Genomic DNA, 15,306 nt, shown 5'->3' with positions numbered 1-15,306 from the left:
GTGTGTTTAAAGAGCTGATACGAGGGTGAACTGAAAACAAACGCGGAGAAACTCGACGCATGTAACGGGGGTATAAACAGAAAACAATCGCGGAATAACTCAATGCGTAGCGAACACACAGAAAACCAAAAAGGAAAAAACAAGGACGCCAGGGGAGGTAGCTGGCTGGCTGGCAAACGCTGCGACGAACAAAAAACACTTCTCAAGAACCAAAACGGATAGGAAGGATAACAGCGGGAGGAAAGCTTGAGAGAGGCCAGGGAGCGGCGCAGGAGGTAAGTACTCGAAGCAGACAGAGAAATAAACAAAACAGCTGAAATAAGCAAATGGCAGGGTGGCGAAACACCGAGCAGAGACAATGAGAGAAAACGGGCTTGAGGTTGACAACATGAAAGCAGACAACTCAGTGGTGAGGCACTGCGTCTGTCGTCCTTAAAAACACAGGATGACAGGTGAACGCCATCATCGCTGATTAGCCTGTGGTCTGACTCATGGGCTCCTCCTGGTGGCAACTGGAGGAGCCGCCCTGGGGCCAGCCCTGACAGTTTTTCTCTTCCGGCGCCGTGAGGAGCGGCAGCCTACTCCAGTAGCTCTGTCTTTGTGTACTGTTTTGAGCCACTTTTCTTTACTTTTTCTCTCTTTGTTTGTTTTTACTGCTAGTTTAGTGATAACTTAGTGTGTCCTATAGACATGGAGTCTTTTATCGCGACCACTTTAGGGACAAGTATTGTTCACAAGAGGGAAGAGCTGCTGGTGCTGAGAACAAAGGGACGCACTGGCCAGACGCATCAAATCCCAGCAGAGCTGCGCAGACCCGCGCATGTACCGCGGGTGTAGAGCTGGAGCTAAGCTAAAGACTAAGCGCATGGAGAAATGCTGGAGGTTTAAACCATCGATTCCCTCCGTGGTGATGGGGAATGTGAACTCCCTGGCCAACAAGACGGACGAACTGGCAGCGCTGGTGAGTAATCAGCGGCTGTACTGGGAGTGTAGCATTTTATGCCTCACGGAAACGTGGCTAACCAGCAACATCCCCGATGCTAACGTGGACATTCCCGGCTTCACCACCGTGAGATCGGATAGGGACGCCAAACAGAGCAGCAAATCCAAAGGCAGGGGGCTCGTGCTGTTTGTGAACATCAGATGGTGTGACCCGGGGCATGTGACTGTAAAGGAGATCATCTTCTGCTGGGATGTTGAACTGTTGGTGGTGAGTCTCCAGCCCTACTACATGCCCAGAGAGCTGTCTCACGCCATTGTTGTTTGTGTTTACTTTCCTCCTCGCGCTGACGCCGAGAACACTTGTGACGTCATTCACTCATCCATCGCAAGACTACAGACTCATTTTCCGCAGGCCTACATAGCCATTTCCAGGGATTTTAACAACATCACGCTGGATGCAGTACTCACTGCTTTCCACCAGTATGTTGACTGTCCCATGAAAAATAGAACTATTGATCTCCTTTACTCCAACGTAAAGGACGCATACACCGCCACACCCCTCCCCCCTCTGGGAAAATCTGACCCCAACCTGGTCTACATGAAGCCACAGTACAAGCCCCAGGTCCGTAGACAACCTGCATCTACACGCTCCTTCAGGAAATGGTCTCCTAGTGTTGAAGAAGCTCTCAGGAACTGCTTCGAGTCCACTGAACGGAGTGTTCTGCAGGAGCCATACAGAGAGGACATCGAGGGGATGACACACTGCATGACGGACTACATGAACTTTTGCATGGACGTGGTTGTTCCTGTGAGAACTGTACGCTGCTTTGCCAACAACGAGCTCTGGATAACCAGCAGTGTTAAAGGCCATCTGAACAAAAAGAAGAGGGCCTTTAAAGACAACAACCATGAGGAGCTTAGGAGTGTACAGAGGGAGCTCAAAGTCCACTTGTGAGAGGCCAAGGACTCCTACAGGAAGAAGGTGGAGCAGAAGCTGAGGAAGAATAACATGAGGGAGGTATGGAATGGTATGAAGACCATCACGGGCTGTAAGCAGAGGGTGAACAGGGCCACAGATGGTGACGGTGAGAGAGCCAACGAGTTCAACAACTGGTTTCTATAACTGGTTTGACTGCCCTGTTCAAGACCCTGTGACACTTCCTCCACTTCCCCCCTCATCTGTTCTCCTGCGACTTCAGTCTCTGACTGCCTGGACATCAACACCTCACCTTCTCCCATTGTCATTCATGCACTACTGTCTCCCCCTCCACTCACCTTCACTATAAAACAGGTCAGAGGTGAGCTGAGGAGACTCCACATTAGAAAGGCAGCTGGACAAGATAGGGTGTGTCCCAGACTACTGAAGTACTGTGCTGCTAAGCTTGGGGCCCCCCTACAGAACATCTTCAACCTGAGTCTGCACTTGGGGAGGGACCCCACACTGTGGAATACATCTTGCTTGGTTCCAGTATCAAAGTTTCAAAGTTTATTTGTATCGCGCTTTTCACAACTCATGTTGTCACAAAGCGCTTTACAGGATTTAAAAGGTTTAACAATACTATGGGTCCAGATCCCTAATGAGCAAGCCAAGGCGACAGTGGCGAGGAAAAACTCCCTAGATGGTGGGGAATAGGAAGAAACCTCGGGAGAACCAAGACTCAAAAGGGAACCCATCCTCCATTGGGCGGCCCGTTAACACACAAATTACGCAAAATACAGACAAATACACAAGTCACACACAAATCACACAATCAGACTAAGTAAAGGTAAAAATGAAAGTTCTGGGTTTTGATATTGTCACTGTAAATGTCTGTTGATGAACGCCAGGCTTTCATTCCATGTCGGAGCAGCGATGCTGGTATTGTAGGCTCCGACTGCAGTGTTACTCTCCAGGTGAACCTTGGAGAAAAGATACGAGATGTAGTAAATATGTAACAAATTAATCAAAGGCCAAACTAAACAGATGAGTCTTTAATCGAGTTTTAAACATTGAGACTGTGTCTGAGTCCCGAATAGAGGCAGGAAGATTATTCCACAATTGTGGAGCTTTAGAAGAAAAGGCTCTTCCACCTGCTGTGATCTTTTTGATCCTAGGAACAGTTAATAACCCTGCGTCCTGTGAGCGAAGTGAACGCGCTGGGTTATATTGTTCAATAAGTTCACTAAGATAGTCTGGAGCTAAGCCATGCAGCGTTTTATATGTTAATAAAAGTATTTTATAGTCAATACGGAATCTAATTGGCAGCCAGTGTAATGACGATAGTACGGGACTAATGTGATCAAACTTTTTAGTTTTTGTTAAAACTCGTGCTGCTGCGTTCTGAACCAGCTGGAGTTTGTTTATCGATTTACCAGAACATCCAGCTAAGAGACTGTTGCAATAGTCTAAACGAGAGGATATGAATGCATGGATTAGTTTTTCTGCATCACTAGTATTTAATATGTTTCTAATTTTGGCAATGTTGCGCAAGTGAAAGAACGCTACCCTAGTTATATTATTAATATGTGTATCGAACGAGAGATCTGGGTCTATTGTGACGCCCAAGTTCTTTACCTCTGCGCTGGGGGTTATAGTAAAAGAATGTAGATTCAATGCTACATTATGTATCTTGTCTCTCGCAGCCCTAGACCCAACTATTATTAATTCTGTTTTATCGGGATTTAGTGCTAGAAAGTTACACGCCATCCAATGTTTAATCTCTTCTACACATTTCTCTATTTTACTGTTTGCGCCTAAATCATCGGGTTTTGCCGATAAATATAGCTGAGTGTCGTCTGCGTAGGAATGGAAACTGATGTCGTGCTTATGCATAATCTCGCCTAGGGGTAACATGTACAGTGTGAATAGAAGTGGTCCTAGGACTGTCCCTTGTGGGACACCGTATTTAACCTGCACAGATTTAGAGGTTTTATTATTAACACTTACACATTGGAAGCGGTCAGTCAAATATGATCTAAACCAGGAGAGTGCGACTCCTTTAATACCTACCGTGTTTTCTAGTCTATCCAGCAAAATGTTGTGGTCTACAGTATCAAAAGCTGCACTAAGATCTAACAGTACAAGGAACGAGACTAGCCCATTATCGGCCGATATTAGTAAATCATTCACTACCCTGAGTAAAGCTGTTTCAGTGCTGTGGTTTGGTCTAAATCCTGATTGGAACTTTTCATGGATACTATTTGATTGGAGATGGTGGTTTAACTGATTGGAAACTGCTTTTTCTAAAATTTTAGAGATAAATGGGAGATTAGAAATGGGTCTATAGTTGGCTAGAATCTGCGGATCTAGATTCTGTTTTTTAATCAAGGGTCTAATTACGGCGCATTTTAATTGTTTGGGCACGTACCCTAGGTTAAGGGAACAGTTAATCATATTAAGTAAGGGCCCTGCAATGGCTTGGAGTAGGTCTTTAAATAGACGGGTTGGAACTGGGTCGAATATACATGATGTAGGCTTAGATGAATTAATCAGTGTTGTGAGCTCTTTTTGCGATATAGAGCTCTTTTTGCGATATAGCAAAGAAACCCAAGAAACCGCACCCCAGTGAGCTCAATGACTTCAGGCCAGTCACTCTTACATCACATGTTATGAAGACCGGCTGGAAAGTCTGCTTCTACACCAGCTCAGACCTATGCAATGGACCACCTACAGTTTAACTACAGAGAAAAAGTGGGGGTGGAGGATGCCATACTGTATTTTCTTCACCAGACCCACTCTCACCTGGACAGGGGGGGCAGGGCAGTGAGAGCCATGTTTTTTTACTTTTCCAGCACCTTCAACACCATTCAGCCCCTCCAACTAAGAGACAAGCTGGTGAGGATGAAGGTGGATCTGCACCTAGTCTCCTGGATCACCGACTACCTCACTGGTAGACCTCAGTACGTCAGGCTGAAGGACTGTACATCTGAGACTGTGGTCAGCAGCACAGGGGCTGCTGAATGTACACACTCCATTCCTCTTCACAATCTACACCTCAAACTTCCAGTACAACTCTGAGTCGTGCCACATGCAAAAGTTTTTGGATGATACTGCCATTGTGGCTGGTGTACGAGGAGGACAGGAGGAGGAGTACAGACATCTTGTGGGTGACTCTACTTTCTGAGGAGGCTGGGGTCCTTCAACATCTGTAGGAAGCTCCTGCAGATGTTCTATCAGACTGTAGTATCCAGCTGTCTCTTCTACGTTGTGGTGTGCTGGGGAGGGAGTATCAAAAAGAGGGACGAGGTGCGACTGGACAAGCTGGTCAGGTATGCAGGGTCTGTAGTTGGTGTGGAGCTGAACTCTGTGGTTACGGTGGCAAAGAGGAGAACACTGCACAAACTGCTCTCCATCATGAAAGATGATGGTCACCCACTGCACACCATCATTGTGGACCAGAGGAGCAAGTTCAGTGGCAGGTTCCTGTCACAGAGCAGCTCTACAGACAGACTCAGGAAATCCTTTGTCCCGAGAGCCATTAGACTGTTCAACTCCTCCCAGTGGAGTCAGAAGAGGGAGGGGGACAGATTTACATTTACGGCATTTAGCAGACGCTCTTATCCAGAGTGACTTACAAAGTGCTTTGCATCCGATCACAGAATTCATCCTAGGAAATAGTACAGATAGGCCAGAATTCAAGATACCATTGAGTCAGACTACTGCTAAACTAAACAGACTACTGCTACTGCAGGAGTCAATGTCATTACCTAGTGTTTTGCAAGTTAGACATTTGCCAAGAAGCACAAATAACCATAGAGAGACATACAATTTACAACAACGGCAAGTGGTATCAGCTGAGATAGTGCTCTGGTAAGAACTCAACAAACAGGTGGGTCTTCAGTCTACGCTTGAAGATAGCAATACACTGCAGTCCTAGCAGCTAATGGAAGATCATTCCACCATCTTGGAGCCAGGATGAAGAATAGTCTGGAGCTTTGTCTTCCATGAGACTTTAAGCATGGAGTTTTGAGTCGAGCCAAGCTTGAGGTTCTGAGTGTTCGCTGTGTTCGCTGTATGGATCGGCTTTTGACCATGGACATCATGTAGGGAGGGGCCAGTCCATTTTTGGCTTTGTAAGCAAGCATCAAGGTTTTAAATCTGATGTGTGCCGCTACTGGAAGCCAGTGAAGAGAGCGTACTTGAGTAGCTTCCTGTGAAAGGAAGGGTCGTATTTTCCGTATGCTGCAGAGGAGAAATCTGCAGGATCAGGTCAGTTTTGAAACATGTGTTGAGAAGGACAACTCGTTGTCCAACATTACACCCAGGCTTCGTGCAGTTTCTGATGGCGTTAACAAGGTGTTCTCGAAGGAAACTGTGAGGTTGTTGTGTGGGTTTGGGGTTCCTGGAATGTACAGAAGCTCAGTTTTGCTTGGGTTGAGCTTCAAGTGGTGAGCAGTCATCCATGAAGCAATACCTGCCAAGCATGCCGAGATGCGCCTAGAAACCTGGATGTCAGAATGAGGGAAGGAAATGTAGGGCCTCTAAACATTATTATTTTGTTTTATTGTATGGTTTTCTATGACAAATGCAGATACGATGTTAGAAACTACATGTGCCATAGTTCTGTGTTGCCGCGCCAGTTTATCAAAAGTATTTCCTGTGAATTCCCGGGAAAATTGACCATTCAGGTAATGCTACTGGTGATTGACATGTTAGTGGCTTATCAGGTAATAGTAGTGGGAGGGAATCCCATAAGGGGTTTTACGTTTCGTGTCAGAGAGAGAGCGTGCGAGTCTAGGAGAGACGGGTGTTGTTGTTCCGCTCTTCAAAGTGACCCTAGTCAAGTTTACACTCCGTTAGTTGTTTAGAGGGCTACTGTAAATCTTTGCAGATTTACTCAGACGTCAAAATGTGTTGTGGTCATTTCTGTGAATTTTAAACCCAGAGACTGTGTTCGCTCGGGGTAGTGAAAGGTTTCGCTCCATAAGCTAGCTTGTTACATCAGCTGCACCATGTGGAGTCCCTGTGCTAAAGCTCTACAGCGGCCTCGTGACTACATCGAGAAGATACTCATCATGGGACAGTTCAAGCTGGACTGTTGTTAACTGTAGAAGCTGCTGCCAGACGGGTTGTTAACCGTTCAGCCCTTCTGTTTGCGTCACAGCTGAGCCATTGATTATCGAGGTAACCGAGACACTGGGGATACGTGAGTACTCTCATTGCTGCACCGCCAGGATGTAAATTGTCATCAATGTGCACCAACGACATGGGCCCCAACTTTGAACTTTGAAGTGACAAGTGTTACGAACCTACTTCATTACTGTTTTCTGACCGAAACTTATCGTTATAGTGTTATTGTGTAATTGTTATTGTGTTAGGGGATATAAAATCTCATGTTACAGTCAAAGTAAATTCGTTGAGTGTGTTTAACAAGGAAAACATAAATGAGCATTGTGTTGATGTGGTTTATTATTAATGGAAGTTCTGTCAGGGTTGGACCCAGGCCCGTGCCTCCTGCTGCCACTAGGCGGAGCACACAAGCTAGACCCAGGGGCAATCAAGCCCAATAGACTGCAGCTGTCGGCAGCCTATTTAATACGGGTGACTCCAGCAACCCGTTGCTGAAGTTGTTAGTTGATGTTTCACTCGCAGCCTAAGCCAGTATCTTTTGCCCTCGTGCAGTGATTTCTTTTCTCTCGTTCTTCCGTTTCACCCCTGAGTGTTCTCAGGTTGGTCTCTCTCGCTTTCTGTTTGTTTTCCTCTCTGTTCTACGTCGGTTTGTCTACCAGTGTTCTGGTAGACAGACTTACAGGTACCAGGTAGAAGCTTTAGGTCTTGTTACCTAAGTTTTGTCCCTTATTTCTTCCTTTACTTATTTTCTCCTTTTGTGACACGTCGAGCAGTCCTCAGTGTGATTTTCGTTTTTCCTGTTTCTCTTCAGTGACGCGTTGACTTCTTTTCCGCACATTTTTTGTTTGTTTACTTACCTGGTTATCATACGCACGTTGATTACCTCCGTGTCGTTTTGCTGTTTTCCCTCTGGGGTTTTGTTTTCGTTTTTCTGCAACCGCGGAGGTTTCAGTTGGCTGTTTTTTGCCGTTTGGTTTATAGTGGGTAGCATTTGGGTCCTAATCACGTCAAAACCAACGCGTCACCGCCGTGATCGGAGGCGGCGCGTAACAAGTTCGTAACGTGATTTCGTAACTAGTGGTCATTTGAAACGGGTAAATAAATTTAGGAGAATACTCCAGACAACCAGTTAGTATTATATTAATGGAGGCACCGCTATATTGTCAATTTCATGTTTATTTGTGATGTACCCTACCTAAAGATGTTTACATCTATTCAGCGCCTTAGGAAAGGGTTACAGAAAGAATTAGCTGGGTGTCATCAGCATAGCAATGATAAGAGAAACCATGAGACAAAATAATGTCACCAAGGGAACGAGTATATAAAGAGAAGAGAAGCGGGCCTAGGACCGAGCCTTGGGGGACACCAGTGGAAATTTTACATGGATTGGATGTAGATCCTCTCCATGCTACCTGATAGGAGCAGTCTTCAAGATATGACTGGAACCATTTCCAAGCAGAGCCAGTCACACCGAGGCTAGAAAGAACAGAGAGGAGGATGTTGTGGTTAACAGTGTCAAAGGTTGCAGAAAGATCTAGATCTAGCTTCTCGGTCACTGCTTTGAGGGCAGTTTCTGTTAAGTGTTCCCGTTTGAAGCCAGACTGATTAGGATCATGGAGTTGGTTCTGGGTGAGGAAGAGAGATAATTGATCATAGACTGCTCGCTGCAGAGTTTTTGATAGAAAAGAAAGAAATAATACCGGTCTGTAGTTGTTCATGTCAGAGGTGTCAAGTGTTGCTTTTTTCAGGATTGGTACCACCCTTGCCATCTTGAACACGATAGGTAAATGACCTGACACTAAGGAGTTGTTGATGATTGCTGAGATGAACGGAAGGAGTTCTCTTGACATATTCTGGAAAAGAGTGGAAGGAATTGGATCCAGTGGAATGAGTCTAAACAGATGAGGAATGAGTCTCTTCTGTCGCACAACAGTTTATATATTTATTTATTTGCTACCTGCACTACTACCTTACTGTTCATCTGCCCTTCTGGACACTGGTCATTTGACTGTATGTCCTGAACATTTTTTACTGTATGCCCATACATTCCGTACATTGTTCGTACATTCACACTCCTGGACACTTTGACACTTTTACAGTACATTCCATACATTTGCACTACGAGATATCGCACATACTAGTTCCAGTTTTACCAAATTTCTCTTGTACTGCACTACCTCCTTTCTCTGGTCTAGATACTTGCACACTTGTATAGTCTTTGTATTGTTTGTGAATGTCATAAGTTATTGTTAAATTGTTTGTGCGTGTCCATTACTGTGATTTGTTACTGTGTAACTGCTACTGGCTGCTAAATTTCCTTCGGGATCAATAAAGAATCTACCTACCTACCTACCTAACTATCTTTCAGTAGAACGTCATTTTTCAGTAGAACATCATTATTCAGTAGAATGCCATCTTTCAGTAGAACGTCATCTTCAAGGGAACCACAATGACAGAAGAGGGAAACCACGATGATGTTCAGTATTTAAAATTTTAATTGTTTAGATTTTGCAATTTGCTTCCTACATATTTACAAATGTATATTTGTCAACCAAAGTCAACCAAAAAAGCATAGATTACCTCATGGGCTGTCAAAGTACTGCAGGAACTTCCAAAATAAAATTATGTCAGAAATGTTTATATCTGTCTGTGTGTGTGTGTGTGTGTGTGTGTGTGTGTGTGTGTGTGTGTGTGTGTGTGTATGCATATGTCTGTTAAGCTGATGAGGGGGAGTCGTCTAAGATGGTGACTCTAGTAGGCTCGTGTCTTAAAGGCGTTCTGGTGAAGTACTGGATCTTCTGCTGCTGCTTCATGTTCTTCATCATCAGTTTCTCAGGGAAAGTGGTCGTCTACAAAATCCTTTACATCTGTCTCTTCCTCTTCTGCATTTTCCTCTACCAGGTGAGCTGATGGCTCCCCTGTTTCTTCCTCCATCTCTACCCTGCTTAAGCTCTGCCAACACTACTGTACATTATAAAGCCCTTTCAACCCTGCCCACAACAGGAAGAGCTTTCTTGATTTTTACCGTGATCTTATATGATTATCTTCCCCGGTTCCCCTGTGATGACCCCTGCAGTTGGGACCACTCTGAATCCTGAATATTAAACATATTAAACATGTTTGTAAGGGCTTCACGTTATTATTAGGGGTGGGACGCGATTAAAAAAATTAATCGAATTAATCGGAAGCTTTGTAATTAATTAATCGAAATTAATAGCAATTTAATCGCATTTCAGTATTCAACATGAGAAATATTAATTTAAGTTTGAATGATGAATGAATCAATGAAAATAATCATAAACTTCAACATCTTGTTTATTTTTCCACCAGTCTACTACACAGACCAATAGATGAGTGCAGAAATTCTGACCAAAAATGTTGTTTAATTTTGGGAGTTTTGCTCAGGATATTGGAAGAATTGAAGTAAATCATAAGATGTTTTTAATACCATTTTAGATGGTATATTTTTCTTTAATTTCCCAGGCCTCTGCCACAGACATCTCCATAGTGCCTAGAAGTGGTCTTCTGCATGCTCAAAGCAAATGACTAGATCTTCATCATCTATAGATTCATCATCTATAACAGGGGTGGCCAACCCGCGGCTCGCGAGCCGCATGCGGCTCTTTGCCTGGTTTCGTGCGGCTCCCCAGCCGGTCCGCGGGCTCACCTGCACTAACGGGGCGACACACTGCTACATTTTCGTGGTGCGCGGTTTGTTTACAAGCCTAGCGAGCCGCTAATACTTTTAAAATCGCCGTAGTGGAAAACACGCATTTGACTGTCTTCACAGCTAATAATTTAAAGCCCACGGAATAATTTTAATCGGAAAGCCCACTCTATTCCATGACCCACTGTGTTAATAACATGGAATAGAGTGTGCTTTTGCATTACCAACTTTGGGCAGTCATAGCCTGGTGGTTAGGGAACTGGTCTTGTGACCGGAGGGTCGTGGGTTCGATTCCCAGACCTGAGGCCATGACTGAGGTGCCCCTGAGCAAGGCCCTTAACCCTCAATTGCTCACTTGTATAAAAATGAGATAAAAATGTAAGTCGCTCTGGATAAGTGCGTCTGCCAAATGCCGTAAATGTAAAGTTCCAAATGCTGAAGCACCCTTGTCAGGCCTATAATGTGTGGTTAGCCTAATATATGGTTTATCCTAGTAAACATGCGCAGATTATCGGATAGTTTACAGTGAGGGGGTGACAGCAATCTCTTTAACTTTAGCTGGTTCTTCACACTGGTTAGTGAGCAGTAATGCTATCTGAAGTGCTGAGCTTCATTTGACATTTATATACCGTATATTCATGTGAGCTCCCTGAAAGGAAACCAGTCTGATTGTGGGTTTCGATCTCTGGTCTCAGCAGTGACCTCAACATGCTGCAGATACACCAACATGCCTTCTTGTCCTTTGTAGGTGCACTATGAGGTGTGGCGCCGTGCACTGAAGTTCTTCTGGGCTGTGGTGGTCGGGTACTCCATGCTGGTCTTGATCCTCATTTACATGTACCAGTTCAAGACCGTCTCGGGCCTGTTTCGTCAGATCATAGGCATATCAGAAGAGGGGTAAGTGAAACAAGCCCACCATAGTTGTGAAACATGTCAAAGCAATCAAATGTCCTCTCCATCAACACTTGTGTAAGAATGCAGTTAAAGAGGCAAAGGTAGAGGCTTGTACAACAAAATGCAAGATAAAAATAAATTAAAAAATTGGCCCATGACTGTGTAAAGTAGTTTTAAAAGCATGAAATGTTTTCATGTAGTGTGATTTAAAAGGGATATTCCAGCATACTAAACATCATATTATATGCTGTGTCTGTCGCATATTGGAAAACATAACATTTATTAGCAAAAGCATTTGTAGAATTCCATCAGTTTACCAAAGTTTTAAGGTATCCGTGTGTGTGTGTGTGTGTGTGTGTGTGTGTGTGTGTGTGTGTGTGTGTGTGTGTGTTTGTTCACACTGGATGGGAGTTTACCTCACACATTACCAGAAATCCAGCCCTCTGATAAAGTGATCCCTGCTTAACAATGACCTTTGACTGAAGAATTCAAGAAAGTGTTTTACAAATATTAGACACGTTACACACAAAGTTTCTTAAGCTGTCAGTGGGCTCGGTTTTTTACATTGGAAAGAGTGGAAATAGTTGTCCATGGTCAGCCATATACTCCCATATACTACAGATGTAGCAGGATTGGGTGAAGAAATGCCAGAATATTCTCTTAGTGTGTTATGAATGTGATTGTGTGATGGTGTCAGGTTGCGGGACCTGGGACTGGAACAGTTTGACACAGTGGAGCTGTTTGCACAGATCCTGCTTCCTGCTGCCTTCTTACTGGCCTGCATCCTACAGCTGCACTACTTTAACAGCGACTTCCTCACACTGACAGACCTACAGAATGTACCTGTGTGCAATGATGCCACCAGGTATGTTAAAACCTCTCTAACGTCCCAGCATATGTGAGAGACCGACAGCAAAGTTGAACTGCAGTCCATATCGTTAAAATAACATTAATGGACCATTTTCATCAGCAGTAACAGTACAACACTGAGGTTTCAAATCAGACTCAAAGTGTTCAAGCTCAGCTGCTGTAATTGTTATTCAAAGAACCGAACATTATAACAATGGGAAACGATTCCTATTTTCTGATACATGGTGTGAATAGCGGTTTTAAGTGGCGTCCAAACTTGGATTAGACTTGTTCAGCAGTTTGTTTAAACATGCTACTACAGGTTTGTTTTTAAAATTGTTCCTGAAATTGTGATATTAGCTATTGTATAAAAGGTCATATATTTTTTTATTTTACAAATTGCTACAGACTGTTGTCATGTCTTGATTCTGCACTTGTTTTATTCTAGAGAAGAAGAGCTGAGAGAGATACTGGATATGATATCAAATATGTAAGTTAATTACCAGTGTATTTTGTATCCATTCTGTTACGGTGACAGCCCCGGACCCTTCCCTGAGGGCGTGCCGCTACGTTGTCTGCGTGTGGTTACGTCCATGTTTGTACTTCCGTGGGTGTGGGTTGTTTGTGAGCGTGTTCGTAGTCTCACCTGTGCCTTTTCTCGAGATCACGAGGGTCTGTGTTGATCACCTATATAATGTGCGTTCGCGCAGTGTCTTGTGCTCGTCTTTGTCTAAAGTTCCGTGCTTGTGTGAGTTTCATGTGGATGTGCTTGCGCTCCGCACTGAGTCTAACCGTGTTGTGTGAGTTGTGTTGCACCTTGCGATGCTCGTCGTGCCTCCTTCCTACGAGCGTCACACATTCTTAGTAAAACTTAACATTTTACCTACTGTTATAATCAGAGGGCCCCTAGTGAGTCTGGAATGTTATGTTTTTTATATCCCAATAAATGTTGCTAACTAATTTAAATGTAATGTTTTGGGTAAATGAATCGGTTGATTGATGGATTGAATTGTGTGTATAAGTGTGTATGCGACAGGGCGCATTTCGTTCATGAAGGTGATACCGCCAGTGATAAAAAAAACTGCATAACACAAAATTAGAAATAACATAATGTATCTGAGGTAAACTCTAAATATTTTTGTTTGCATAGCCTATCACACCATTCCAAAAGTATACTTATAAAAAAATGTTGGAGAGGCGGTTGGGGGGGTAGTTGAGGGGGTGGTTGGGGGCGTGGTTGGGGGGTTGGTTGAGGGGTAGTTGAGGGGTAGTTGAGGTGTGGATGAAGGGGCCCATGGGCACTGCTTGTGCGTAGAATGTGGATAGGTTCTTGTTCTGAACACTTGTATCTTCATTTCAGGCTTAAAGACAACATTGAAAAAATCCAAAGACGGTAAATAATTCTTATTTTTAGGGCTGTGCTGTTTATGCTCATATTAGTAATCCTTACTGTACTGTAATATTTGTAATACCGTGAAATAATGTGTTCTGTGATAGGCTGGTTAAAGAACAGTTGAGTGGAGAAGGAGATGATCTCTTGGGCTGTTCTGAAGTGAACACAACATCAGTCAGCGAGGGGGGAGACAGGACAGAAGGGGGTAAGACATTTATATGAAGCATGAGTAACATCAACATAGTTTATCTGTGACCTTTCTGAGAAATGTTCAGGTTCAGCAGCAAGAACAGTGAAAGAAAGCCAGACTTTGTGTGTGTGTGTGTGTGTGTGTGTGTGTGTGTGTGTTTTAGCACCAAAAGTAAACCCGTGGTTTTTAGTGGTGGACCGGATAAGTGTGCTGGTGCTTCAAGGCCTGCTGAGGTGGAACAGGGGACAAGAACTTTGCTGGAGACTAGTGGAGCTCCACAGCTTTAAAGCAGTCGCTAGTGGCATCATCTGGATTAGCCTGAAGGAGGTTTGACACATACAGACACACACACACACACACACACACACACACACACACACACACACACACACACACACACACACACACATATTGGATTTGTGGCAGTAAATAATGAATGAGATAATAGTGAAATATGGGGGAAGTAGAGTGCTGTCTTATTTTGTAGAAACAAATCAAATCAAGCAGCATAATTCCAATTTAGTTTATTTTATAACCTAAAGACTTTACAAAAAATATAATCAAAACAAAAACTACAGTAAGAAACTTCAACTGAAGCTCTGTGAGGCTTTGATGATAAAGCCAATTTTATCTGGCTTCTCCAGATAAAATTGGTTGTAACTGAAATAGTTTCTATGCAGTAATAAAGGAAAGGGGTTTGTCCTTTTGCTTTCCCAGGTTTCTCTGCTGAACTGCGTGTTCGTGGTGCTGTGGACGTTTGCTGTGCCCTGCTGTACCCTACGGGCCATGGCAGCCACCGTGTCCTCTGGCTGGGCCTGTGTCATAGTTATATGCAAAATGATGTATCAGCTTAAATTCATCAAACCATCTGACTACTCCATTAACTGCACTGTGAGCCCGTCTTCTTCTTTCTCACTAGCTTTGCAAAGGCTTACCAACATTATTTACTGTTTCTTTAGCAATGTATTGTCAAATTTAAGACTTTTTAAAAAGAGGTTTCAGGTGGATAAAGAGGGTATTTTTAAAGTTGTCCGCTCCCTCTCCCATCACTGTTTCAAACCATTCTCAGTATGTGATTTTTACATAATAAATTATTTTTATTATGCAGGTACCTCTCAGTATATGATATGATGCTTTGTTTAAGGGTTTGCTGAATTCCAGTGGGAGCTGGCATGACGGGAATATGACTGAGCTGTTGCAGAAGTCAGTGTTGTATGTGGAACCCGTGGACCCAGCGCTCTGGGTTGGGGGTCTAAAAAAGTGCGAGGACTCCATTTTGCCATGTCTACGGGTATCCTGCTGTATTCTCCTGTATTCTCCTG

At 43.8% G+C, this 15,306-nt stretch overlaps 2 protein-coding genes across 2 annotated transcripts in view; both read left to right on the top strand.

Annotated features, from left to right (window-relative positions):
- Nucleotides 1-1,951: 1,951 nt before the first annotated feature.
- Nucleotides 1,952-15,115, top strand: LOC143511689 (piezo-type mechanosensitive ion channel component 2-like). The gene is made up of 14 exons (XM_077001264.1): nucleotides 1,952-2,027; nucleotides 2,142-2,240; nucleotides 4,460-4,505; nucleotides 4,714-4,883; nucleotides 5,145-5,426; nucleotides 9,765-9,892; nucleotides 11,407-11,555; nucleotides 12,250-12,417; nucleotides 12,850-12,891; nucleotides 13,762-13,794; nucleotides 13,899-13,999; nucleotides 14,148-14,311; nucleotides 14,702-14,999; nucleotides 15,093-15,115. The coding sequence occupies exons 1-14, from the start codon at nucleotides 1,952-1,954 to the stop codon at nucleotides 15,113-15,115; spliced, it is 1,779 nt and encodes a 592-aa protein (XP_076857379.1).
- A 35-nt stretch (nucleotides 15,116-15,150) lies between these two features.
- LOC143512543 (piezo-type mechanosensitive ion channel component 2) overlaps nucleotides 15,151-15,306 on the top strand; it is a 31,998-nt gene continuing 31,842 nt past the window's right edge. Inside the window, exon 1 of the mRNA XM_077003003.1 lies at nucleotides 15,151-15,275. Coding sequence (XP_076859118.1) covers nucleotides 15,168-15,275 — 108 coding nt within the window. The 5' untranslated portion in view covers nucleotides 15,151-15,167. The remainder of the gene's footprint in view (nucleotides 15,276-15,306) is intronic.

The sequence above is a fragment of the Brachyhypopomus gauderio genome, chromosome 4 (assembly GCF_052324685.1).
Source record: "Brachyhypopomus gauderio isolate BG-103 chromosome 4, BGAUD_0.2, whole genome shotgun sequence".
NCBI lineage: Eukaryota > Metazoa > Chordata > Actinopteri > Gymnotiformes > Hypopomidae > Brachyhypopomus > Brachyhypopomus gauderio.
Note: the sequence above shows the minus strand (reverse complement) of the source record. Positions and strands in the feature narration are given on the sequence as shown.

Coding starts and splice junctions, on each gene's coding strand:
- LOC143511689 (XM_077001264.1), top strand. CDS start 1,952: ATGAGGGAGGTATGGAATGGTATGAAGACCATCACGGGCTGTAAGCAG. Junction 2,241..4,459: donor CACTATAAAACAGGTCAGAG/GTGAGCTGAGGA, acceptor TTTGCGATATAG/CAAAGAAACCCAAGAAACCG. Junction 14,312..14,701: donor TCTGGATTAGCCTGAAGGAG/GTTTGACACATA, acceptor TTGCTTTCCCAG/GTTTCTCTGCTGAACTGCGT.